General features: G+C 41.1%; 1 protein-coding gene across 1 annotated transcript in view; it reads right to left on the bottom strand.

Annotated features, from left to right (window-relative positions):
- Window positions 1–1,742: 1,742 nt before the first annotated feature.
- LOC115779194 (ephrin-A2-like) overlaps window positions 1,743–27,602 on the bottom strand; it is a 130,721-nt gene continuing 104,861 nt past the window's right edge. Inside the window, 3 exon segments of the mRNA XM_030727715.1 lie at window positions 1,743–2,448; window positions 3,785–3,850; window positions 13,886–14,178. Of these exon segments, the coding sequence (XP_030583575.1) occupies window positions 2,324–2,448; window positions 3,785–3,850; window positions 13,886–14,178 (484 nt within the window). The 3' untranslated portion in view covers window positions 1,743–2,323.

Raw genomic sequence — 27,602 nt, 5'->3', positions numbered from 1 at the left:
TGTGCACTATTTACAGAGCTGGGAATGGCTGCAATCACAACACTGTAAGATGATGAACGATATGCTCTTAAGCCCCCTGCTCGGTTCAGTGATGGTCGTTCCATTTTCTGGTCGTTCTGCCATAGTCTCCTTGAATCCCTGCACAAAGCAGCCTTATTTTAGGATGTGCACATCCTCATCACTGAAAGAGTGGCCACTGGCCCATGGTGTAAATAAACTGCTGAGTCCTGGCTTTACAACATAGCTCTTCTGTATTGGGCCATCTGCTTAGCCAGTGGTCGTCTGCCATGAATTATACATCAGGAAAAGCAATCTTCTTGGCACTTAACCACATAAACTTATCATATCTGCATGTGCCAGGACACCTGATCTGTAGGGTGGAGCAATTTTTGGCACAGTGTGTTTTGAGGTTTGAAATCCACAGTGATGATTTGAAAAAATGCATCACAGCTGACACATACCGGATCACCAGTGGTTTTTGTATACCCAGCGGTTGTCTCTCTTCTCTTCTGGATAGCTTGGACCATTCTTTAGGCCCAGCTGTGATAACCACATGAACTCAGAGCATCTTTCATACAATGTTCTTCTGCTTCATTGGCTACTGTGTCTGCTTTGTGTTGTATTGTCCTGATGACACCCAATTTGTGCTCCAGTGGATGATGAGAATTATACCTTAAATACTGATCAGTATGCATGGGTTTACAATACGTCAACTTTCAAATGTTCCCCATTACCGATGGTAATTTCATAGTCTAAAAACATTAGCATGTCACTTTTTCCATGTCCTCCTTGATAATCTTGATGTGTTTGTCTGCCAAGTTAATGTGATCAGTGAATTGTGGTGCTTCCTAAGATTTGATTTTCACCCACGTGTCATTCACATATCTGAACCAATGGCTCAGTGGTTTTTCAGGATAGGATATCAGAGCTCTCTTCTCCACCATATCCAAGTTATGCACAATAGGTGAAACTCAGGACCCCATGGTTTCTAGAAAATGTTTCAACAGGTGATTGAACTCACCCAGAAGGTTTGAAAAGTCACAGACCAGGCAGCAGAAGTTTGCGCTACTTGCTGTGTGCCAGAAACATCAACATGCTATGATCAGTGACCTCAACAGCTGGCAAAGAGACAGATGCCAGACTCACAACTCACTCAAGTATAGAAAGACATGCTTGTGAAAGGGTTGAACTTTGCTGTCACAGCGAGACAAATCCCCTTAGCGAAGCAATTACAGACACAGAATGTGCAATCTGAAACAACACTTTTTTGCGGCTGCAGAAATGGAACAACTGCGGATGAAAGTTTCAGCCTGCCTCAACAATGCAAAGTCCCCAACATCCAATATAAGCATCAAAGAGAGGAAGACACGTTGCTCAGTAAGGACATGATCATTACAGTATCATTCTTCCCACAGACAGGGGGGGGGGGGGGGGGGGGGGGGGGGGGGGGGGGCACAGTTTTATTAAACTAGACAGACTAGGATGGGAATATCTGGACAGAAAGGAACACTGGCTTCCATCGCTGAACTGAGGAGAGGGCCTAATAGTACATCTTTCACTATCTTACTATGCCGTGATTGCAACCGTTCCCTAACTCTCTGTGAATAATACTTATGGCCACTGATTAACAGTCATGACAATTTATATATTAACCATGATACTGAGCTTGTGGCTCATTGTTAAGGAATAGTGCTAGTTTTGGTTGTTACGAAACTGCACTGTTTATAAGGTTTCTAACCTGCAGTCAGCTGAGACTGAAGAAGTCACTTGAATGAGTGATGCAACGTTGAAAATGCTGCATTAGGAATCAACTTTCTGGGATTTCCTTACTTTGACTATTAAGCATGCATCAAGACAAGATATCTAGTGTTTTACACAGGATATAAATCAAATCAATCTCTGGAACTCAAGAGGCAGATCTTCAATGTAAATACAATAAATCATCCTCACAGTATTGAAAACAAGGCATTATGTGCCAAGAATCAGGGGTAGAACTGAGAAATTTTACCATGGAATCCAATAAAGTGTAGATCTTGTGGATCTGTAATACAATTTTATGATTATTTGACAGAAACATCACAGAGCTAGAGATGATCCCAGAAACTCCACACAGAGTTGATATGTTGCCTCAAGCTAGTCCCGCCAACGTCCTAAGCTTCCTCTGATTGGTGGAGCTTTTGAGTGTTGTTGAGGTAAAGGTCAGACGTCAGTGAGAAGAAGCTGTATTAGTTTCCTGCCTCAGGTTGTCCTCAGAGCAGAGATGGTGGTGGGGGGAGGTGCTAGGTCTGACTCAGAAAGAGGAAAAGCAGAAGAAGAGGAGTTGCTATGAGGAAGAGATGAGGACAACGAGAAGGAGTGTGAGCAACATGACAGACGGTAGAGCAAGGCTGCAGCCGCCGGTGGTGTCATCTGTCAGGAAGGGCTCCGGAGACTCGTACACCGAATCATCTGAAAAAAAGTGTTCAGATCAGAACAGTGTTAATTAATATTGTCTGTGAGTAAACAGTTTATTATATTTTATTTGTGGGCAACAGGTAGGAATGTAGATCAGCCAAATGTTAGATGTTAGATTCAACTCATTGTCATTGTGCACACAAGGCACACAACGAAATGAGTGTTCCAGATCACTCATCCAGAGATGAGCATCTGCGCTCATGTAGCCACAGAGTGGCGCTACCGTTTAAATGACAGCTTTGCTCTAACACTATGATATCTCTTCACCACAGTAGATGGGTACTGGTCTGTCTGTCAATCTCCCACTCACATCTGCCTTCACCAACCAAGTGAAAGAAGTTATATGTAATGCTTGAAGTAACTATGGATAAGTAGAGAGCCAAAATTCACACTGACCAAGAAGCACCTGGTAACTCAGTGTAATAACATCAATAGAAGACAGCTAATGTTGAAGCTGGAGATCCAGAGGCTACAGCAGAGTGGGAACAATAATGAGCAGTATGGATATAATGAGCCAGCCCTGGTAGGATATACAATCTCATTGTACCACCTGTATAATGACAATAAAGGCATTCTATTCTATTCTATTCTACTCTATTCTAGAAGAGAGCTAGAAGATGCCCAGCCACCTACAATGACAGGTTTAGCATATTAGTGTATACTAAGTATATTAGTAATATTAGTATCACTGAAACAAGTGAACTTATGTATGCCACTGCCACAGGAATTCTAGAAGCACTTGGGTATGAGATCAAGGACGCATGCAGAGGAAACCCCCCATGGAGAAGGCTGGAAGCCAGAATCAGGGAAGCTTGGAAGGATGGTAGTTAACTGATGTATAAAAGGGCATCATGGGAGATAAGTCCTGGATCAATAAGAAGTACAATAAGATGTCCATAACTGAGGCTCCAGAAACTGCCAAACAAAGGCTCAAACTGCTGGCTTTTTATCTGCCTCACTAAAACATGGAAGCTCCTCTCAGGCATCATAGCAACCAAACGGAGTAGGAACATGAGTCAATACATGAACACAACTCAAAAACACATTGGAAATAATATCAAAGGGCCAAAGCACCAGTGCATGGTTGATAGAACAATTTGCTTTCATCATTGAATTTGTTAGAGACATAAGACTTTCAGCCAGTGACGTTAATGTGTTAATGCTAGTTTTTGCACAGATAGTTAAGTTCCCATAAACAGATGTTCCTCACTCTGCATTCATAATGCCTTCATTGTGGCAGCTGTTAGTTTTCATAGCTTGAGACAAGTCAGGGAGAAGAGGTGCTAATTTATACCCAAATATGAAATTGATGAAAAGCAAAGCAACTTACTGGTTGGCTTGACGTAGATTTTGAGCTTCAGACAAGGCTTCCCAGCCAAATTTGGATGTGGTGAGGCTGCATAGGAAACACACAGACCACAGAGAAGCACGGTCAGTTCATGGTCATGAGCTGAACTAGAAACATTTAAACCAGATTTGGTTCATAAACAGACTGCCCTAGAGCTTCTGAGGACTCTACAGTTATAGATCTCTGCTTATGTACAGCACAGATGTACGTATTTAATTCAATTTGATTCAGTTTTATTTATAGAACACCAAATCACAACAAACAGTCGCCTCAAGGCGTTTTATATTGTAAGGTAAAGACCTTACAATAATTACAGAGAAAACACATCAAAATGAGCAAGGACTTGGTGACAGTGCGAAGGAAAAACTCCCTTTTAACAGTGGACTCTTCTCGCTTCCTGGGAACTACCATCACCCAGGACCTCAAGTGGGAGCCCACCATCACCTCTGTCATCAAAAAGGCCCAGCAGAGGATGTACTTCCTGCGGCAGTTGAAGAAATTCAACTTGCCAGCAAGGACCATGGTGCAGTTCTATACTGCCATCATTGAGTCCATCCTCACCTCCTCCATCACTGTGTGGTACGCTGGAGCCACCACTAGGGACAAACAGAGACTACAGCGCGTTGTGCACTCTGCTGAGAAGGTGATTGGCTGTAACCTCCCATCTCTCCAGGACCTGTACACCTCCAGGACACTGGGGCGTGCAGGTCGGATCACAGCCGACCACTCTCACCCTGGGCACAGACTTTTTGACCCTCTCCCCTCAGGCAGGAGGCTACGGTCCATACGGACCAGAACCTCCCGCCATAAGAACAGTTTCTTCCCCTCTGCTGTTGGACTCATGAACAATTACCCTAAGACTGTTACCACCACCCTCCACAAACGCTGATGACCCTATGTCTATGCACCTGTCTGACTGCACTGATGTACATATTAGTGGAATATAGTCTACATTCTTCTATCTTTAATTAGTCTCTGCACTGTATATTTTGTAATTTTGTAATATTGTGCTATAGTTATAGCTCTAATATCTCTGTATATTTGCAATTTGTATACTTGTATATTGTCTTATAGTTTTTATACTTATTTGTTTTTTTCTGTAAGCACGAAGTACCACAGCAATTTCCTAATGCTGTGAACCTGTTCACCCATATGGCAATAAAACCTTCTGATTCTGATTCTGATTCTGATTCTGAAGAAACCTCCAGCAGAACCAGGCTCAGGGAGGGGCAGTTATCTGCTGTGGCCGAGGGGGCTGAGGGGAGAGAGACAGGACAAAAGACATGCTGTGGAAGAGAGCCAGAGATTAATAATAACGAATCATTAATTGCAGAGTGGCATATAAACACATAGAGAAAAGAGACGTGAAAAAAGGCTCAGTGCATCATGGGAATCCCCCAGTAGCCTAGGCCTAATGCAGCATAAAAAAGGGGGGGTTCAGGGTCACCTGATCCAGCCCTAACTATAAGCTTGATCAAAAAGGAACGTTTTAAGCCTAATCTTAAAAATAGAGAGGGTGTCTGTCTCCTGAATCCAAGCTGGAAGCTGGTTCCACAGAAGAGGGGCCTGAAAGCTGAAGGCTCTGCCTCCCATTCTACTCTTAAGTATCCTAGGAACCACAAGTAAGCCAGCAGTCTGAGAGCGAAGTGCTCTGTTGGGGTGATATGGTACTATGAGGTCTCTGAGATAAGATGGGGCCTGATTATTCAAGACCTTGTAGGTGAGGAGAAGGATTTTAAATTCTATTCTAGATTTAACAGGGAGCCAATGAAGAGAAGCCAATATGGGAGAAATCTGCTCTCTCTTTCTAGTCCCTGTCAGTACTCTAGCTGCAGCATTTTGGATCAGCTGAAGGCTTTTCAGGGAGCTTTTAGGACAGCCTGATAATAATGAATTACAATAGTCAACCTAGAAGTAATAAATGCATGAATGAGCTTTTCAGCATCACTCTGAGACAGGATGTAAAAAAGCAGTCCTACATATGGGTATATCCTAGTCACAAATGACTCCAAGATTCCCCACTGTGTTACTAGAGGCCACGGTAATGCCATCTAGACTAAGTATCTGGTTAGACACCGTGTTTCTATTTAATGATTTGTAGATTGAGGAAGTCGCTTCTTTTGAACACAGATTAGACACAGATTCTAATTAGCAATTGCATTTTCGTTTGTCCTTTCTTCATGAACATGCCCTACAATATAAAGATATACACTATATCATTATATCCCTTCCATGGCTAGAGGTGTATAAAACCAAGCACCTAGGAATGCAGAGTGCTTCTACAAATATTTGTGCAAGAATGGGTCGTTCTCAGGAGCTCAGTGAATTTCAGTGTGGTACCATGATAAGATCAACGTATGCAACAAGCCCAGTCATGAAATTTACTTGCTATTGAAAGTTTCCCCAGTCAACTGTTAGTGGTATTATAGCAAAGTAAAAGCAATTGGGAATGACAGAAACTGGTAGGCCACGGTAGGCCACGTAAAATCACAGTGGGGTCAGTGGATGCTCAGGTGCATACTGCGCAGAGGTCACCAACTTTCTGCAGAGTCAATCACTACAGACCTCCAAACTTCATGTGGCCTTCAGATCAGCTCAAGAACAGTGTGTAGAGAGCTTCATGGAATGGGTTTCCATGGCTGAACAGCTGCTACCAAACGCAATGCAAAGCATTGGATGCAGTGGTATAAAGAACACCGCTCCTGGACTCTAGAGCAGTGGAGACGTGTTCTCTGGAGTGAGAAATGATGCTTCTCCATTGGGCAATTTGATGGATGAATCTGGGTTTGGTGGTTGCCAGGCTAACGGTACTTGTCTCACTGCACTGTTTCAAGTGTAAAGTTTGGTGATGGGGGATTATTGTGCGGGGGTGTTTTTCAGGAGTTAGGAGGACTTGGCCCCTTAATTCCAGTGAAAGGAACTCTTAATGCTTCAGCATACCAAGATGGTTTGGACCATTACATGCTCCCAACTTTTTGGGAACAGTCTGGGGATGGCCCTTTCCTGTTCCAGCATGACTGCACACCAGTGCAAAAAGCAAGGTCCATAAAGACATGGATGAGCGAATTTGGTGTGGAAGAACTTGATGGGTCTGCACAGAGTTCTGACCTCAACCCAATAGAACACCTGCCAGGCCTTCACATCCAACATCATTGCCTGACCTTAAAAATCCACTTCTGAAAGAATGGTCCAAAGTTCACATAAACACTCCTAAACCTTGTGGAAAGTCATCCCAGAAGTGTTGAAGCTGTTACAGCTGGGAAGGGTGGGCCAACATCATATTAAACCATCATATAGATTAAGAATGGGATGTCACCCAAGTTCATGAGTGTGAGCCTTTTAATGATCATTTGGCATGATGCTGGCATGTAATTAATTCTGTTCTTTTCACTACCTTTCAGCACTGACTACAACACCAACCCCCAAACCATAATCAGGCTATCTCAGTGCTTAAAACAATTGCTCATTGTGGTTAAAAAAAAAAAAATCACATTTTAAATTCCTCGGTCCACAGTATTTGTTTCCATAATTAATCGGTTTGTTTAAATGTTTATTTGCAAACTTCTGGTGCTGAATTCTGTGGTGACAACAGAGGAAAGGTTTTCACAACATGATTTTCCCTGAATATCACATTTGTACAAGTGTTGCTGCATTGCAGAGCAGAGCACCACAACTCCAGAGTGTACTAAATCATTTTATAGCTTTTCTGCAGTCATCCTGTGTTCCACTTGGTCTTTGAACAATCCGACATGCAGTTCTTGTGCAGTTTTCAGTAGCCTTACATAATGCATTGACATTGTAATTCTTACAAATTTAGTGTAATTTCAATACCTAAAAACCCATCCATCCATTTTCTTCCACTTATCACTGGGGCAGCAGCCTAAGCAGGGAAACCCAGACCTCTCTCTCCCTCTCCTGGAAGGATACCTATGGAACACCTCACAGCCCTACAACATCGAGAGCCTTCAAGAACTCAGGACTACTCTCATCCACTCCAGATGCCCTGCCATCAAGGAGTTGTTTAACCACTTCAGTGACTTCATCCCCATTGATGAGCGAGTCATCCTCCTTATCCCCAGTTTCTGCTTCCACTACAGAAGGTGTGTCACTGGATTTAAGGCCTCACTGAGCTCCTCCCACACATGAGTTTTTGCTTCGACCATCACCTAAGCCATGTTCCAACATACAGGCAGTGAGCCAAGGGGATACCGGTATACTCACCCTAGCTCACCGCCTCTCACCAAGGGCAACTCCAGACTGGAACAGAGTCCAGCCCTTTTCCAGGGGATTGGTTCCAGAGCCCAGGCCATGTGTCAAGGTGAGCCTGAGTATCTAGCTGGTATCGCTCAACCTCATGCACTAGCTCAGGCTCCTTCTCCACCAGAGAGGTGACAATCCATGTCCAAATAGCCAGCCTCGATAGCCAGGGATTGGTCTGCCACGGCCTCCGCCCTTGGCCGCCACCCAACAAACATTGCTCCCAACCCCTGTGACGCAGCTTTAAAGCAGCCTGGTCCACCTGTCATCAAACCACAGCCTCCAGCCTCAGCCAGATTTCCCTCCTTTAAGGTTTGTGGTAGTAGTTCACACTCTACATCCACTTACTACATGAAAGAAAGGAGATATCTAGGTTGTCTGGAGGTTGGCCATCAGAGAAAAGACTGCCCCAAAACCACGAGTCGTCACCCAGCACAGTAGCTTCCAGGGAAACAAGAATGCTCGAACTTGAGAGAGGACAGTGTGAGTTAAGAGTGTGAGACCCTCAATTCCAGTGATGATAAACAGACCGCGTACAGAGAAAGCCTGAAGATTGCCCCACCTGGTACTGACGTGCTTTTCCAAAACATAGTAAGACTTGATGAAGCAGACAGCCTGTTCTACACTAAGGAATCATTCACAATTATCAACATTTTCCAAAGCGTACGACCCATATGCCGGGGGGAGGGGGTTAACACCCAATGTACACTTTTCAAATAGTTAGAAAATGTTGGTCACTAAGGAGCACTGCTGCCTGACTGCCTGACCATCAATACCCAAGGTATCCACTCTCTTTCACTTGTACACCTGTGCACTATTGCGTGGCCTGCAGCGATATGGCCTCCGGTCTGGCAGATCAGTTCGAATCATTGAATTCTCTAAAATAGGCCATCATTGATTCACAAAAAGACTCTACTGACGATATTAGGCAGGAACAAGCTGCGAGTGCCACGCAGCAGGTGTGGAAAGCAGCCAAAGCCACCAGAGATAAATTCAACAAGTGGAAGTGGAAGCATTAAACTACAAAAAACAATGATGGATTTTATTCAGAAGGTATGTACAAATTCTGCATGTTCCTGATATGTTTTTATTTATGCTGTCCCGTATATTGGTGCGTAATCTGGTGATTGGCGGCCGGCACTGTTCCCAACTTTTGTGTAAGAAAATTTGCTGTCAACAGTCTCAAAAGTCGCTAGAAGTCGCCAAAGGCCGAACCGAGGTCCAGAGGGGTGGGGGGTGTCCCCCTTGGTGCCGAAGCAAGGTTCGGGTGATGCCATAGTGTAGGAAGGGACGCAGTATGAGTGCTGTGTGTACACAAAACACGGTGACAGCAGAGTTTTCAGGTTTCCGGTGTTGTGCCAAAAAGTGATTTCCGATGTTTTTTTTTTAATGTTTTATCTTTGCTTATATCGATAAATAGACTGTGGTGCACAGGATTTATGAAGGGCTTATATATAAAATGAAGAAATGACTTGATTTGCAAATATATTTATGAATATGCATTATTGTATCTACATTATAATCAGTTATTGTATCTACATTATAAATCGATCCAGTCCTTTTTGGCTGCTCTTTACAGAACAGAACTGTTGCAATTTCTGCAGCCCTCTTGGCAGATCTCTCAGGGAAAAAAAGACATTTTTAATGTCAATGATAATTTATACCCTCATTAATAAAGAATATATGAAAGTCACTTTGCCAAGAAGTAACTTCAGACTCTACCTTGTGACAGGATTGTTGTTTCTCACTCAAAAAAATGTAATATCATTCATGAGCGTTTGACATGTTTCACAGATTTTAGGCCAAAAATTAATCTATAGCAATTTAAATACAACCAATCTTTTTATTTATTTATTTATTTGTTTTTGTTTTTGTTTATTTTATTTTTTTTTGGGGGGGGGGGGGGGGGGGGGGGGGGGTTATATCTCTAAAGCTCTCCAAAAGTCACTGATGTCACCAGAAAAAGTTGCTAAATTTGTTGCTAGTCCCTTTTTGGGGAAAAAAAAAGTCGCTGGGGGGTTTGAAAAGGCCTAGTGACAAAGTCACTAACTTGGCAACACTGGCTGCCGGCGTTGCCAAAAACTGAAGAACTGCAGCTTCTGCCATGTGACACGCTGTTTATGATTCAAAATGAGTTGATATCATTCATGAGAGATGATGTTTGAGATATGCTTGACAGATTATAGGTCCACAAGTCATTTACAACAATATAAATATCAGCAATAATTTTTATGGCAAATACTGGAAATCCCATTTTGGCACAAGACCGGCTACTCAGGTGACAAATTGCTCCACTGCCACCGTGTACAGTGTGGCGGTGTGTACATTTTGCATACATGCAGTGCAGTACACATTCACATTCCAATTCAAATCAGTTTATTGCACACTATAAATTCAAATATATAGGTCTATCTGTTTATTACAGGGTGCACCCTGCCTCTCACCCTGTGACAGCTGGCATAGGCTCCAGCCCTCCCACGACCCTGAAAAGGATAAGTGGATGAGAATGGATGGATGTATTTTTATTAGTGCAAGAATACGATGTTTTAATAAATAGGAAAGAGACTATTGCAGTTTTCATGAGAGCCTGTGGACGATGGAGTGGACGACTTATCTCAACTCTTGCGCAGTTCTGGGGCACTGAAAAATCCAGTTACTACAACTGATCAACAAATATGAAGATGTTTTCTCAAAAAGTAAACTTGATGTGGACTGGCAAAGGATTTTGTTCATTGTATCCACATGTCTGATGACCAGGCATTCTGACAGCAATTACAACACCCATGGGTCTCTATGAGTTTAGCAGACTTCCCTAAGGCCTGTATAATACTCCAGCAAGCTTCATGCGCCTCATGATAGGCATATTTGGTGACCAGAACTTCTTAACCTTGCTCTGCTATTTGGTATGCTTATGTATGCACCCAGTGAAGCAGAGGCTCTCAGAAGGTTAGAGATTGTTTTCAGCAGACATGGACTAAAACTAGCCCCCCCAAAATGTCATCTGCTTAGGAGGAATGTGAGATTCATGCTCATATTGTGAAGGTGGGGTTTCAACTGATCCTGAAAAAGTTAAAGTCATCACTGCCACAACAGAGGCTGACCTCATGATGGAGGATGGGGTTACAGCATCCCAGAAAAAGATTCTTGAGTATGAGTATTACCAGCATTTCCATATAAGACTGTTCTAATACTCCACATCACTTTTCATCCTGACCGTTGACCCTAAAGGAAAAAGAGTGAAAGCTCAAAATGTTCCTTCTTTCTGGATGCTCAGCCCAAGTGACCAGAAAAAGAATATACTGACTCGTTCAGACAACTGAAAGCTGCACTCCTGGGGTCTGTTGTGCCCACATTGATTTCAGCAAGACATTTATCTTGTTAGCAGGATGATATAGGCACAGTATTGTCCCAGGTCCCTTCGCCCTTGCTCAGCCAAACTATCCTGCCCATCATCTAGAGTTTTTGGCACTGAACTGGTAAATGGACTAGTTCTTATATAGCACTTTTCTACTCTAGTTGAGCATTCAAAGCACTTTAGACAACACATTTGCATTCTGCTTCACCCATTCACACCCATTTATACAAGCATTTTTTTTCTATATCAAATTGCTTTCTATCTAACATCCATATTCCAATGGTTGCATCGGAGCAATCAGAGCAATGTGGGCTTTAGTATCTTGCCCAAGGACACTTTGGCCTGCACACTGGAGCAGCCAGGAATCGAACCATCAACCTTCCAATTAGTAGATGCCCTGCTCTACCACCTGAGCCACAGCCACCCCAAAGAAAACACAGTTCAGGATGTATTCAGATTCAATGCTAACCACCAAAGTGCCAAGAGTTCAACCGCCTCAAAAAGTCTAGGATGTTATTCCTTGACTAATGATAATGTATCTGCAGTTTTGGCAGGTCATATTAGGTGAGGCCAGGGGTCAAAACATAGCAGTCTCCTGGTTGGCTCAAAACCTAGAAGAGCTCCTCCTCCTAGGTCAGAACACCTAGCCTGTCTCCTCACTTCAGGAGCTTCAGGATGAGCAGAGAAGAGATGTAACACTGTCTTAGGTCATCTCATTTATAGTACGAGATCAGCGCCCATCACAAGCTAGCCTGTCACTCAAAGTGCAAAAGAAACTGAAGGGAGAACACGGGGAGAAATTGAAAATGCTGGATAGTATCTTGTGTAGAATGAGCAAAGACCCACTCACTGTGAAAAAAATGCCATCAGTATGTGATTCCTTCCACATTAGTCAGTCAAGTCCTGTCAGGTTGCCACAATAATGCTGGCCATCAGGGCCAAAGCAGAACTCTATCAGGCTAGGCAGAGATTTTTTCTGGATCAACATGGAGTATGATGCTTGTGAGTATGTCAAGTGCTGCAAAAGTGTTATCAGTAAGAACCTCGAGCCTGAAGGAACAGCTCCTTTGGAAAGTATTGAAACTACCAGCTCTCTTGAGCTTGTATGCATGGACTTCTGGTCCAGAGAAGCCTCCTTCTGTGTCTTCAAGATAGTGAGGACACAGAAGAAGGCAGGAGTGTGGATGTTTAAGTAGTAACAGGTCACTTCACCAAGATAGCCCGTGCTTTTCAGTGCCCAGATCAGACAGCCAAACAAGTTGCACGTCAGTTGTGGGACAGATTATATTATTATTTCAGTCAGTTGTGTCAAACAAATGTGTATAGCAGAAAACAGAAAGGTGCTGACATCGAAGAGAGAGCTTGTGCTCTTTTGGCTAAAGGTGAACGTGGCCGCAGAAAGTTAGCTGGGAGTCCACATTTAGCTTTGCCTTTCCCTCTTGGTTATGCGTCTATACTTACGTTCATGTCAATGAATGTTTTCATATGTGTGGGCAAACACTAAAAAGCTCTGCCACTGTTTTATTTTCAGTTCAGTTTAGTTTCACTTAGTTGCGACAATGTGTATGATATTCATGAAATGCAATAGAAATTTACAACAGATATTAAAATGCAAAAGCAGCACTTCATACGCAGTTCAGTTCAAATCAAATTTATATGGCTTATATGGGGTAACCTCAATGCAATTCTTGAGTAAGACCAAAAACTAAGGACATTTTCTGTCTATTTTTTTTTATTTTAATTTAGTTTTGTCCATACACAGTTATTGTAAGTTAGTTTTCATCTTTTCCAGAGGTCAGGTATTTATTTTTATTTTAGTTAACAAAAAATACCTTTTCTTACCTAGTTTAAGTTATTGGTCTAATTTTGGGGAACTTTAATAATCTTGCATAATCTTGGTGTTCTGTTAGGGTTGGCTAAAATTTCGTTGGGGGTCATCAAAAGGGAAAACCCAGATTTTAAGACATAATGTAAGAAAGGAGCCAATATTCCATTAATATCTGCTCAAAGTAGCAACCAGCCTATTACATGACTGAGTGTGGATGTACGATTCTAGCTGTCTCAGTAAGCAAAGTTTGTACAAAAATGCTAACCTTTTTAGGAGTTGCCATTGTTGTTGTTTTTTTTGTTTTTTTGTTTTTTCAAAACTAACAGCTGATACTCAGCCTGTTGTCACACCTAAAGCAGGCCTGTAGCTGCTAGTAAATCATGGTAGGATACCATTTGGTGGTTCAGTTTCAAGCACATCACTTGAAACTGGCAATTTCATGCAGGAATCCATCTAACTTGCAAAGTAAACCTGACCCTAGACACATGGAGTAAAAAAGCTGCAACATAATCCCTCCAACAAAAGAGGGTGACTGAATCCTATAACACAGTGTACAAAGTCAACAATAGTGAGTAGTGTTGCTGCATAAAGAAGGCCAGCAGTATAAAACAGCACACATGTATGTACACTATGTAGTACTCACAGATGTAGTAGTATTCATGTCCTGGTCTGAACTCGAAGCCCAGGCTAAAGGGTGTGAACAGCTGAAACTTCTCAGAGAACTTGAGTGGCCCATTGGGGCTCTGTGGTCGGTTACACTCCCAGCGTTTAAAGCCTTTTCTGTGGTGGTCGCAGGTCATGTATCCATCATAGTTCACCATGTACAACACGTAATGCTCCATGAGCTCGTCTGACTCCGCCCCTTCGTAGTGAGGACAGTAGATGTCCAGGTAGTCATTGATTGCCACCTCCACTGTGTAATCGCCTCGAAAAAACCTGAGGAGGATAAATTTGGTCATTCCTTTTTGTTGTTTTTTTTAAGAATACAAAAAAATAAATGCTTGTGCCACATGAATAATACAGCTGTAACTTTGTGAAACTTGCGAGTATCACTTAAGCATTCAGTGAGACAAAAAAACTTTATTCATTGATTTACTGATTTGACCAACTGTTTGAGAGTTTTTGTGGGAATGCATTTTACAGTCTGAACCTTTTTTTCAGAGGTTCAGTAAGAAACAGTTAAGTGTTTGTGCCATATAAATATAAAATACATTGAAATGTTTGGATCAATCAGGCTCAGTAGTTAAGTGAAGTTCTTTTGTAAGATTTGTAATAAATAAATAAATAAACAAGCAAACAAGCAGAACAGAAGACCAGTCCTGCGAACTGTAACCTGTAACACAACGGAGAGGCTCAGAACATGTGCAAATCCATTTATTTAGGGATTGCATTTTGAATACTTTGAATAGTATTTTAATAATGTTATCAAAACTAAGTGTTTTTTACTAAAAATGCTGCAAAAAATAACCAAATCAATATTTTTTCACATAAATACTTTACAAAACCAATTTAATATTTTGTTCTGAACAAATGATAAACTAGTCCATTGAATTTACTGATCAGTCATCTTTCATTTTTTTAGGCTCCAACACAGAAAACAGGAAAAATCCTCACAAACCAAAAGGGCTGTCACTGATTTTGTGTCACTCTCCAAATACTGAATAACTGAGAGAGGTCCTACTGTCCATGCCCACAATCTTCCTTTGACCTTTACTTTCAGGTCAATGTTACTGAGATTCAAACTTGTCCAAGATTTTTAGTAAATGCATCTATGGTGTGAATTTGAACATCCTAAGTGACAGACCTGACCTCTGACCTTGACACAATTATGGCAAAAATTGAATAAGGTGATCTAGAGGTCACTGGCCTTCTATTGTACAAATTTGATATGACTCAGACTGGTAGCTTTGCTGTAATATTGTTAGTAAGCAGACAAACAAAAACAAGAAGTGGTGCCGGGCACAACAAACCCCACCCCCAGCAGACATTTTAGCTGATTTGACCCCAAATGTAGGACTCGGAAACGGTGAAAATGAATTTAAATGAGGTTTATTGATACGGGGAAAAACAGGTACAAATAAACTGGGCTGGAACAGAAGCCAGAAGTAAACCTAAGGGACACAAAGAACGGCAAAACACACAGCAGGTGCAAAGACAACGATGCAGCAATGAACAGAAGAAAACTGAGGGCTTAAATACACATCAGGTAATCAGGGCAAGAGGAAACAGCAGGGCACAGCAGGTGAAGCAAATTAAACTAATAACAGGGGAAGCAAAACTAAACACAAAGCACAGGGAACACAAGACTGTCTAAGACACGGGTGTCAAACTCCAGACCTCGAGGGCAGGTGTCCTGCAGGTTTTAGATGTGTCCCTGATCCAACACAGCTGAATCAAATGGCTGAATTACCTCCTCAGTATGCAGTAAAGTTCTCCAGAGTCCTGCTAATGACTTCTGTATTTGACTCAGGTGTGTTGAAGCACAGACACATCTAAAACCTGCAGGACACCGGGCCTCGAGGCCTGGAGTTTGACACCCTTGGTCTAAGAACACAAGACTGTCTAAATAAAACAGGAAGTGACTAAACAAGGTATACGCAGACTTGACACAGGGAACTGGCACACAGAAACTAAACAGGGAGCACAGCACAGGGAAACAGACAAAGAGACTCAGACATGGGACAAGAAACGCAGACTGGTCACAACACTGGGAATAAAACTCAATATGAAAACACAGGAGGTCAGGGTCAAGACAAAAGGACAAAACAGACAGAAGACCACAGATGCAGGGGAGACAGGGACAAAGGAAACTAGAAAACCAAAACAAACTAGGAATAATAAAACTCAGTGAAAACAAAGCTAAACACAAAACGCTGGGCAGACGGCCCAGGACCATGACACAAACATGTCACTCTCCAAAAACCGAATCACTGAGATAACACATAAGTCCTACTGTCCATGCCTATCATTTTTCAACTTTTAAAAAGTTTAATTAAAATAAGTTTCATTTCATGGTCATTTTCATTTTTTTGTAAGTTTTATCTCTTATGAGAAAATACACAATTTTTGGGGTGAGTGATAATAGGGGATTGAGTGATTGGTTTGATAGACAGTCAAAAGTTGCGTCTCAGATTTGGAGGGGCTAATTCTCATCCCAGCCACTAGTGTAAGCTGCAAGTCACCTCCTGATGAGGCCAAAAGGACCAGATAGTCATGATCCGGTGCCGGTGGCCTAGTGTTTTGTGTTCTTTTGGTTATGTTTTGTTATATCTCTGATTATGTTTATTTGGTTTCTTTCATGTCGGTCTTCAGTTTGTCATGGTTTGAGTTTAGTTTGGGTTTTGTATCCTTTTCTTGTCTTTCTACGTTCAGTGTTTATTAGTTACTGGCCTCTTGTCTATGTTATTTCCTCATGTTGTGCTCAGTCTGCATTTGTGCCTTTGTTTACTTCCTGTTTTAGTTTGATAGTCCAGTGCTCCCTGTGTGTCATGTCTAGTTTCGCTTCCCCTGTTTAATTTGTTAGATTCTGTTCACCTGTGTTCCCCAGCTCTTTCTTGTTTCCCAACATTACCTCCTGTGTGTATTTAAGCCCCTGTGTTTGCGCCGTTCTTTGTTGTGTCCTCCCTCATGAAGGTGTGGTTCTGTTCCTGCTGTCACTTTGTCAACCTCAGTTTGGTATATTTTTGGATTACCTTCTGTAAATAAACTCATCACTTTCATTCAGTCCTGCCTTTGGAGTTCTGAATTTGGGTCCACACTGCTCACACATGACACAGATCATCTGTGAAGAGCAGAGATGTGATCCAAAAAAGTTATGAACAGAATCACTAACAATGGGATGCATTGTCACCCCATACTCACACAATCACCCCATACTCCTGAAGCACCCCAAAGGATGCCCCAAGGGACACGATAGAATACCTTCTCCAAGTCCTCAAAACACATGTAGACTTGCTGGGCAAACTCTCACACAAACTCAAGAGGATAAAGAGCTGGTCCATTGTTCCATGACCAGGATGAAAACCACAATGCACCTCCTGGACACAAGGATCGACTAACAGATGTAGTCTCCTCTCCAGAAGCCTGGCACAGACCTTCCTAGGGAGAGTGAGGAGTGTGACACACCTGCACACCCTCATTTCATGTAGGACTTTATTTAGTTAAACCTTTATTTTACCAAGTAAAATGTTTAAGAACCAGTTCTCATTTACAAACATGACAAAAAGACACCTTGCTAGTTATTTTTTTTATTAGAAATGTAGCAATGATGGTTTGTCTGTTATTGCACTGTGTATGCACTTTTAACAGTGGTGCCCACTGATTTTTACTAAAAATGTGAGATGTGTTGACATTTGAACGGAGTTTCGTGTGCAGTCAAGCTGCTCTGACTAAGAAAATACATTAAGGAGATGTCTGTGTAGGTTCTCAGTCGTCCAGGTCATAGTGAGTTTGAGAACTGAAGAAGCCTTTTGGATGAGAGGTGAAATGTCTTCAAGAAACTGCATCATACTGGTCACTAATGCACATGCAGAGTGATATTAAAGCAGCTAGATATTTCAATGGAGTTTGGTCATTTAGACAAAGCACTTAGATGCTGAGCTTGTCCAGAGTGCAGCAGACAGGTTATAGGCTGCTGATATCCCAGCATATACAGTGAGAAGTCTGATCAACAGCTACAATTACGATCATTAAATTTTACATTGCAATAACAATTTCAACACATTAAAGTGGTCTGCAAAAGCAAAATGCACAAACAAGCAGATCATATTTCTCATGGAACAAAATATTAGTGTTTACATTGTATTAACATTATGCAGCCTGTTCATATCACAATTTTAGAAAGTTTAGAGGAGCTGTAGAACCTGTAGCTGCTCATTTTGAAGTCAAAATAAAGTGTCTGATGGGAACATGAGGAGTTTTTTTTTAAACACAAGTGTTTTTCTTCACTACCCGTCCTCACAGCTGCTTTATCACACTGTTGTGTGATTTACATAATTTAATTTAGCACAAACATGCAGCCCATCTTACTCTGACAGATGCAACAATTGATAACACAAAACAAACTAATCAAACTTCATATCTTGTTGAATATTCATGTAATTCTAAGAACAGCAGCAAATCCTTCATCCTACAGAGGGAGGTTGCAAGACGTCCAATCAACTGAGCTAATTTGGATTTTAATAATGAGGTTTGTACTGACTGATTTGGTTTCTCAGGGTCCGTGCTGATTGGTTGAGCTTGGCTAGTTAATCACAGCTCGTTTTAAATTCAGTTCATCAGTCTTATTTAACATAAAACAAAAACAAAACAAAACTGTAATTCACGTGTTTGACAGTGGACGGGTGGAGGAAGAAAATTTGTGATAAAAGTCACTGTTTACTGGCCTCAGATTAAAAGCCTGTTAAATCAAAATGATTCTGTTGGATTTAGATGCTGAAACATCAAGGTGAATACTAACAATCTGGTTTTCAAGATCAGTTAAATCCGAAACACAACAGTTATTTAATTAATCAGTTTGAACTTGTATACTCATGGGTGGCATTGGTGCAGGAGATGGAGCATAAAGGTCCACAGTCACACAGCAGATTAGCTTTGCTGCTGATACTCATGCCTACTTCTCCAAACTGGGGGTGTGCTGACTGCTATCTACTACAGGCAATACATTGACTATGGATTTCATATAACTCAAGTATCTCATATGATCTGATCCCTTTAGAGCATATGCTTTTTTGGAGTTGTTACATTTCTCGATTGAGTTTAGACTGCTCATCTGCTTGTCTCCCATTGTCTCACTTTGGCTGGGTCCAATCCATGCAGATTTGTGCTGAATATTTATTGAAAATAGTAAATACTGAGTATCAGGAACTATAACTATATCGTGAACTATAAAGATCAAGCATATTTGTAATGAGAAGACTTGTAACTTCAGTGAATTCTAATCTGGATTCAGACATTTTATGTTTGAGTCTGAAACTGAATTTTTGTTTTGTATATTCCAAGATTCTTTTGAAGAACCTGGAAAATAAGGAAATTACACCTAAAAATGAACAAACTGCTGTCTTTATGCTCTTTACAAATTTTCCTTAGTGTAATCTGCTACACAGGGACCACACCTCATGACCTGTGAGGTGTGGCATCATAATGATTTAAGGCACTTTAGGTGTCACTTCATAGGTCACTGGTTTAAGTTGCTGAATCACAGCAATGATAATTCCCATCTGACCTGAACGTAGCATCAAAATATCATCCTGATTGAGTTTGGGAGACGGATGAGGGCAGCTGAAGTGTTGCAGAGGAAATGCTCTGCTAAATGAAAGCAATCCTGATGGAGAGGACAGAGGAAGGCAGCTCTCCTCTGCCTCACCCTCTTTGTCTTTTCTAACACCATTAGCAAAGTGCAGGCTAACTCAGTTAGCTGAAGGATCGGGTGACGCTAACAGCTCAGAGAGCAGGCGATGCATTCACCAAACTTTGTCCCCTCAGCTCTCACATCATCCCTTATCTCTCTAATGGAGGGATCTTCTTGGTCTGTCCCAACTTGGTCACTGGGGTCACTACCACCATCATCAGCATCATCTTTAAAGCTGCAGTGATTTGTGAAATAAATGATTAGAAAAATAACAGAAAATTCATCAGAAACTATTAGAAGAAATATTCCAGCAACTTTAAGCAAAATGGTTGAAAAAAACTGCCAAACAATTTTTGTTTAAGGGGAGTTGCTGTTTTTTCTTGCTAGATGCCTTTGTCTAGTACACATTTACAACTTGACATTTATAACTTTGACCTATCATAAACACTATAATACAAGCCTTTTGGATTAGAGGTGAAATGTCTTCAAGAAACTGAAAGAAGTCGAGCCACCTTTTCTCAAGCTCCAGTAATTGCCATGACCTAGACATGAATTCAATTCAATTTTATTTGTATAGCACCAAATCACAATAAACAGTTGCCTCAAGGCGCTATATAATTTAAGGTAAAGACCCTACAATGATTACAGAGAAAACTCAGCAGTAAAAACAACCCCGTATGAGCAGCATTTGGCAACAGTGAGAAGGAAAAACTTCCTTTTAACAGGAAGAAACCTCCAGCAGAACCAGGCTCAGGGAGGGGCAGTCATCTGCTGCGACCAGTTGGGGCTGAGGGGAGAGAGACAGCGATTAATAATAATTAATGATTAAATGCTGGGTGGTGTATAAACAGAGTGAAAAGAGATGAGTGAAGACTAAATTTTCAGAAGCCCCCAGCAGTCTAGGCCTAATGCAGTGTAATTAAAGGAGGGGTCAGGCTCACCTGATCCAGCCCTAACTAAAGGCTTTATCATAAAGGAAAGTTTTAAGCCTAATCTTAAAAATAGAGAGGGTGTCTGTCTCCTGAATCCAAGCTGGGAGTATCCTAGGAACCACAAGTAAGCCAGCAGTCTGAGAGCGAAGTGCTCTATTGGGGTGATATGGGACTATGAGGTCTTTGAGATAAATTTTATTTGTGAAGAAATTCATGGAGTTATTACGAGTTAAAGTGAAAGAAATACTCGGCTCAACAGAGCTTAGTTATAGCACGTTCAGAAAGACTTCTGCTGTAATAAAGACAGATACTTTATTGATCCCACAAGTTAAATTATCGTGTTACCACAGCAAGAAAATCGTACAATCTACAATAAATAAACAACAAAGTGAGAGTAAAAGTGCCACAGGTGAGAAGTGAGCCATTAAATATGAGTGCAAAACTATACATTAACACAAAGTGATAAAAAAAAAAAAAAAATATATATATTATATATATATATATATATATATATATATATATATATATATATATATATATATATATATATATAGGTATATATGTATATATGTATATATGTATATATATATATATATATATATATGTATATATGTATATATGTATATATATATATATATATATATATATATATATGTATATATGTATATGTAGATGTATATATATATATATATTATATGTATATATATATATATATATGTGTATATATATATATCTTATATCTATATATATATGTGTTATATATATATATTATATATATATATATATATATATAGATAGATATGTGTGGTATATATATATAAAGTATATATATATATTAATAATATTATCTATATATACATATATGTGTGTGGAATATATATTAGATATATGTATATATAATATATATATATATATCTATATATATATATATATATATATATATATATATATATATATATATATCTATGCTATCTATATATATATATATATATATATATATATATATAAAAATGTAGGTAAAGAAGAGTAATAGTAAGACTGACTTTGTGCAAGAGAACAGTGCAAATTGCATTAATAAATAATGTGTACACTTTGAATCTGAATATGTACACTTTGAATCTGAAGCTGCAAGAAGATATAATACAGAAATATGTGTGTGGGATCTTATGCCCTGACAGGTGAGTATATCTGTCACACATAGAAGAGTGATTACAGCAGTTTGTTCAGTGAACCCTGACCCTCACTGACTCAAATGCTTCCAAATTGTGACCAATGATGGTTCCAGCATTGTCAATCAATGTGTTGATCTTCCTGGCACTGATGCTGCCCCCTAGCAGACAACAGCAAAGTAGATGGCACTTGCTATCACAGACTGGTAGAATGGTAAATGGACTAGTTCTTATATAGCACTTTTCTACTCTACTTTCATTCACCCATTCACACAAGCACTTCTTTCTACAGCTAAGTGCCTTCCATTTAACATTCACACACATTCATACTCCGACAGCATCGGAGAGCAACTGGGGTTGTTGCAGAACAGTGGATGTCTGTGAGGAGGGGTGACAGGGGGGATCCAGTACTGAACCTGCTGAAAAACAGATTCAGCTCGTTGGCTCTTTCCAGGCTACAGCCCTTCTGCAGATGATTTCTTGGATTGAGGCCTGTGATCAGCTTCATCCCCCTCCACACTTTTTTCATGTTATTCAGCTGGAGTTTGGTCTCCGGCTTCTCCCTGTATGCATCTTTACACCTTCTCTGCTCTGCCTTGGATCCTTCTCAACTCATATTGCTCCCAGACCTGAAGGTCCTCTCCTTTTCATCCAATAGGGCCTTTAGGTCACTAGTGATCTAGGGCTTGTTGTTCTGAAAACAGCACACAGTTCTGGTTGGGATGATGGTAATCTTGCAGAAATTTCTATAGTTTGTGATGCCGTCTGTGATGATATTGATGTCATCCCCATGTGGATCACAGAGCACGTCCCAGTCTGTAGTATCAAAGCAGTCCTTCAGAGCCGCGCTAGCTTCCTGACTTCACCTCCTCACAGACTTGGTGGCAACAGGAAGTCTTTGAACTGCAGGGACATAGGTTATGGTCTGATCTGCCTACTGTTGTGGTGGTGGGGGCAGTGGCTGTGTACATTGTCCCATGCTTTACAGTTCACATACTGCTGAAAGGTTGGCAGAGTGGAGTCCAGACTGACGTGTTTAAAATTGCCAGTGATGGTGCTGAAAGCCTCTGGGTGTTTATGCTGTAGGTCAGCAACAGTCACATGTATGATGTCACATGCCACTGCCCCATACAGTGGAGGATAATTCCCATGGTAAATAATATGGGTGCACACTCACAGATAAAAGTTCAATGTCAGGTGAGCAGAGATGTCCCTTCATTGCACTACCTTTCATTCACAAACACTGCAATCCTTCCACCTTTCTCCTTACTGCCCAGCTTAGTGTCTCTGTCAGCCCGAACAGTGATAAAGCCCGGTGCTGTGGCACTGTGCTCCGGGTGCAACCATAACTCTGTAAAGCATAACACAATGCACTCCTGATACGCCCACTGATACCTTGCTTTGACTTCTCACTCCGGCTCAGCACCTGCGATGTCTCCTCTTGAGTTCCTGTGGGACGATCAGTCTATTTTGTTACCTCTTCTATGTTGACCACTCAAACTTTCACACACTGGAGAGGGGGCCTTAATCTTCAAAAATTTATTATCATTTCCTTCGTCTTAGAGGTGTTCAATATGACATGGCTTTAAACAGTATACCTATTTACAGATTCCTGTCAATTCCTGATACACGCCACAATGGCAATGTCATCCGAGTATTTCTGGATGCGGCAGGACTCATGACAGGAATTGTATTTGAAGTCTGCAGTATACAATGTGAAAAGAAATGGAGCTAGGACAGCCCATGTGGAGCACCCATGCTGCTCATTAATGTCCCAGAAACACAGTTCCCCAACCTGTTAACCTGTGGCCTTTCTGTCAAGTAGTCTATGATCCAGGAAACAAAGGAAGAATCTATACCATCTCTGTGAGCCTGTCTTTTAGTGTATTTGGTTGGATGGCATTGAAAGCACTTGAAAAATCAAAGAACATAACTCACATAAGGGTCAGATTCTTCCAGATGGGCCAGGGCTCGGTGAAGCATGCAGAGTATGGCATCATTTACTCCGATGTGTTGTCTGTATACAAATTGCAGAGGATCAAGTTTGTCTTTGACCTCAAGTCTCAGTAGGTGAGAAATCAGCCTTTCCAAGGTTTTCATGGTGTGCGATGTAAGGGCCATTGGTCTGCAGTCATTTAGTTCAGCTGGACACTTTATTTTTGGTACTGGCACAATGCAAGATGTCTTCCACAGTGCTGACACCCGCCCCAGCTGCTGAGTCAGGTTAAAGATCCTGTGGAGAGGTTGACACAGTTGGGCAGCACAGTCCTTAAGCAGCCTTGGACATGCACCATCAGGGCAAGCAGCCTCCCTAGCTCCAATCTCACCCCAGTCTCTGTGACAGACAAGGGTGGAGGAACAGTTGTGAAGGAGGAAGTAGCTGCTATATTAAAGATGCAAGGAGATTTTGGTTTTTTTTGTTTTATCCAGAGATGTCATTGATTCATTTCCACACCTCACGAATGTTGCTGTATTGTAGATTCCTTTCTATCTTTTTATATTCCACTATTGCCATTTTCAATCTCTTCTTCAGCTCATGCTGCACCTGTTTGAGCCATTCTCTGTCACTGTCCCTGAAAGCTACCTTTTTCTGTTTGAGGATTGCCTTTACTTGTGATCAAGGGTTTGCTATTGTGGAAACAACACAGCTTTTGTAGGTATGACTATGTCTCTACAGAAGTTGATGCATTCAGTAAAGCAATCAACCTGTCTGTCAATGTCCACACTGGTCTCTTCTGTTTCCAGCAGCACATTCAAGTCAGTGCATTCAAAGCAGTCCCTTAGAGCCTCAGTAGCATCAGGGGTCCATTTCCTGACTGAATTTAGTTGCAGGTTGTCTCTGCACACAGGGTTTGTAGCATGTCTGCAGAAAGGGTTTTTTTTTTCCCAACCATGTTTCAGTAAAACACACAAGCCTGCACTCATGGTATACTTTCTGAGTCTTTACCAATATCTCCAGATCATCACTTTTTGGGGGCAGCAGAACTTAGGATTTCTTCACCTTTCAAAATCCCACTTTAACCCCTGATCATAGCCATCGTTTATTCATAAAAAAAAAAATTAGAACAGCGGTAAACTAATTTTAGTTTTTGAGTTTACAGTGGGTACCTTTAACCCTGTGTCTTAACTGTGTCTGCTATTTAACTCTTAGTTTTCTAAACATCTAACGTCACAAACTGTATTCATAGTTTATAAGTTGCTAATAAACCTGGGAGCTGCATTTGTATGAAATAGGACTGCCTCCTGAAAACTGAGACACAGAAGTCACAGATCACAGTTTGACAGTTGAGTCTGCCAAACATACAATGCACTCATTAAATTATGGGAGATCACAGTTTGATGTTGACTTCTATAACATTTATGTGATTTAATCTAGCTTAGCCTGCTTCACTCTGTAATATAAAAACAAATCCACCTACTACTGTCCTCAACTGTGTGATGTACATGTCATCCTGGACTCAGAGGTGGAAATGCTATCCATCTTCTACGTGACTCTGCAGTGAAAACCTCAATGGAAAAGGGGGGAAAAACATTCTCAGGTTGTTGGAGGGACTCATCCAAAAATCTGCAAACTGTCAATCAAAGATCCCCCTCCCCCATCCTGCTCATATTAATGACTCTGCCCTGGCCCCATCTGCACCCCTCCACACACTGTCACAAACAGTGTAAACAATACAAAGCTGCTGCTCTGTGTTTTCTCATCTGAGAAGTGAAGCCTGTCAGATCCTAGCATACATCCTCAGCGACCCCTGTCTTTCCTCCTCTGGGTTAGATGGCCCCTGTTTGTTCATGAGACCATGCCTGGCTCTCTATTATCTTTAGTCCTGTCAGTCATACTTATTTAATGCAACCATTCAGGTGGTTGAGAGGCTTTTTAACAATCAGGAAGCTTCACACAGGTTGCCAAGTATATGGTCACCCGCCTTCAGTCCATTCACCACAACTCAGAAGGCGGGTGACCATATACTTGGCAACTTGTGTGAAGCTTCCTGATTGTTAAAAAGCCAACAGCTAAAAATGTTAGTTCAGTCAACTCTGAGTATGTTCACTCTGAGTTAGCGCGTGTGAGAGTAAGGAAAGAAAGCCATCATCATCATCATCATCATCATCATCATCATCGGAGCTCCAATACCAGAATTCACCATGGCAACAGGTAAATAAAGAGCTGAGCCTCCATTTTAACCCAGTGAATCAAGGAATATACGTGTCAGTGTGGAGCGTGACGAGCCATTTTAATCAGCTTAGCCCACTCTGTCATCATCATAGACAGAATAAAAGTTTGTTATTAAATATATAATTTCTTTTATAAACGTCTATAAAATTTTATATACTTTAATTTTCATCAGATGAAGCTGAATCCTAGCCCGCGCTGGCATCCCCATGAACTTCAAAAATGCCACCATTCGTGGACCTCAGCAGCAATTACCGTAATAACGCTATGCTGGGTGTGAAGTGCAATTTCTCACCTTTCAGAAACCATTTAAATTTTTCCAATAGGACAAACAAGTGCGTTTGATCAGACCTCTCAGTGGTGATATGTTCACCTGTTTAAGGGCAGGTAACAGGTGTATTGCCCGCTGTTAAAGGGTTAATTAAAGAATGCAGATCATGTTGGGAAAAAATAAGCCATTATGAACAAATCTGGACTGGATGAGCTGGGAAATGACTGGAGCCTGAACTGGATCTGGGCATTATCGGGTCTGAACCCAAGATCCTGATCCGTTTGGATCCTCCTGCTGTGCAAGTGGACTCGGACATGGTTTGCTGATCCATTATAGAGTCTGTGAGCATCGATTTAGGTGATTTCCATTTGGAAATATGCCAAGATTCATACTTTGAATTTCAGATACCATAATTTTCAAAATGTTGACAACATTTAAATCACTTTAAATACATTTAGTTCAAGTTTTAAAATCATTTTTGACTCATTGTCACTCAAACATTCACATCATCTCCAAGATCCAGTTTCCATCAGTGAGCTTTACAACACGACAAATGATTGATCATTGATCAGTGTGTTCTGTGTCTAAAGCTTCATACAGATCAGTGTGATTTAAACAGTGATGCAACAGTGACATACAGTAAATGTTTCAGAGGAACTGACTGTCTGACAGCTGCACTGATTATAAATCCATGACATCATCGCTCTCACCATCCTAAAATACTTGTTGACGAGTGAATGACTGTAAAAGCATTCGTGTTACATACAAAAAATAACAAACTAACATCTAACTGGGATTTCAGTGCTTGTTAAAAGCATGAACATCTGCAAATGAATTTGTTCCTCTGATTGTTTTGACAGCAACTTTATTAATGAGGAAATGAATCAGAGTGTCAGACAGATGGTTCAGGTGCAGCAGGAGGGGAGGAGTCAGAGAGACACTCACTTTGTTGGATAAAACCTGCCAGCAACCAGGTTACACCGGTAACTGACTCAGAGTTGAAGTTGGCTCTCTTTCTGGAACAGTTTCCCTCATTTTAGGGTTAACAAACCCAGAGTTTGGATAGCTACAAGTACCTTGGAATCCCACAGTAAATGGGAACCATGATGAAGCTGCTTGGAAAGCTGCAATCGTGAAGTACCTGCAGACAGTAAGGTAAGTCCAGAATAGTCAGCTGAAGAACTAAGAAGCTAAGAAGAACAAGATTCAATCTACACCTACGCCCCGCCAGTTGTCAGATACCCTGCTGGGATAAGAAGCTGGCCAAAGGAGAAGACAGAAGCCGCTGACATCAAGACAAGAACGCTCCTTACTATGCATGGAGGGTTTCACTCCAAATCCAGCACCTTGAGACTGTACGCTGAGTGGTAGGAAAATTGCTAAAATAACACCACTCTACAAAGGCAGAAATAAACACGAATACTGTAACTATAGACCAATATCAGTGCTTCCACAGTTTTCAAAGATT

This window comes from Archocentrus centrarchus, chromosome 4 (assembly GCF_007364275.1).
Source record: "Archocentrus centrarchus isolate MPI-CPG fArcCen1 chromosome 4, fArcCen1, whole genome shotgun sequence".
NCBI classification, from domain to species: domain Eukaryota; kingdom Metazoa; phylum Chordata; class Actinopteri; order Cichliformes; family Cichlidae; genus Archocentrus; species Archocentrus centrarchus.
Note: the sequence above shows the minus strand (reverse complement) of the source record. Positions and strands in the feature narration are given on the sequence as shown.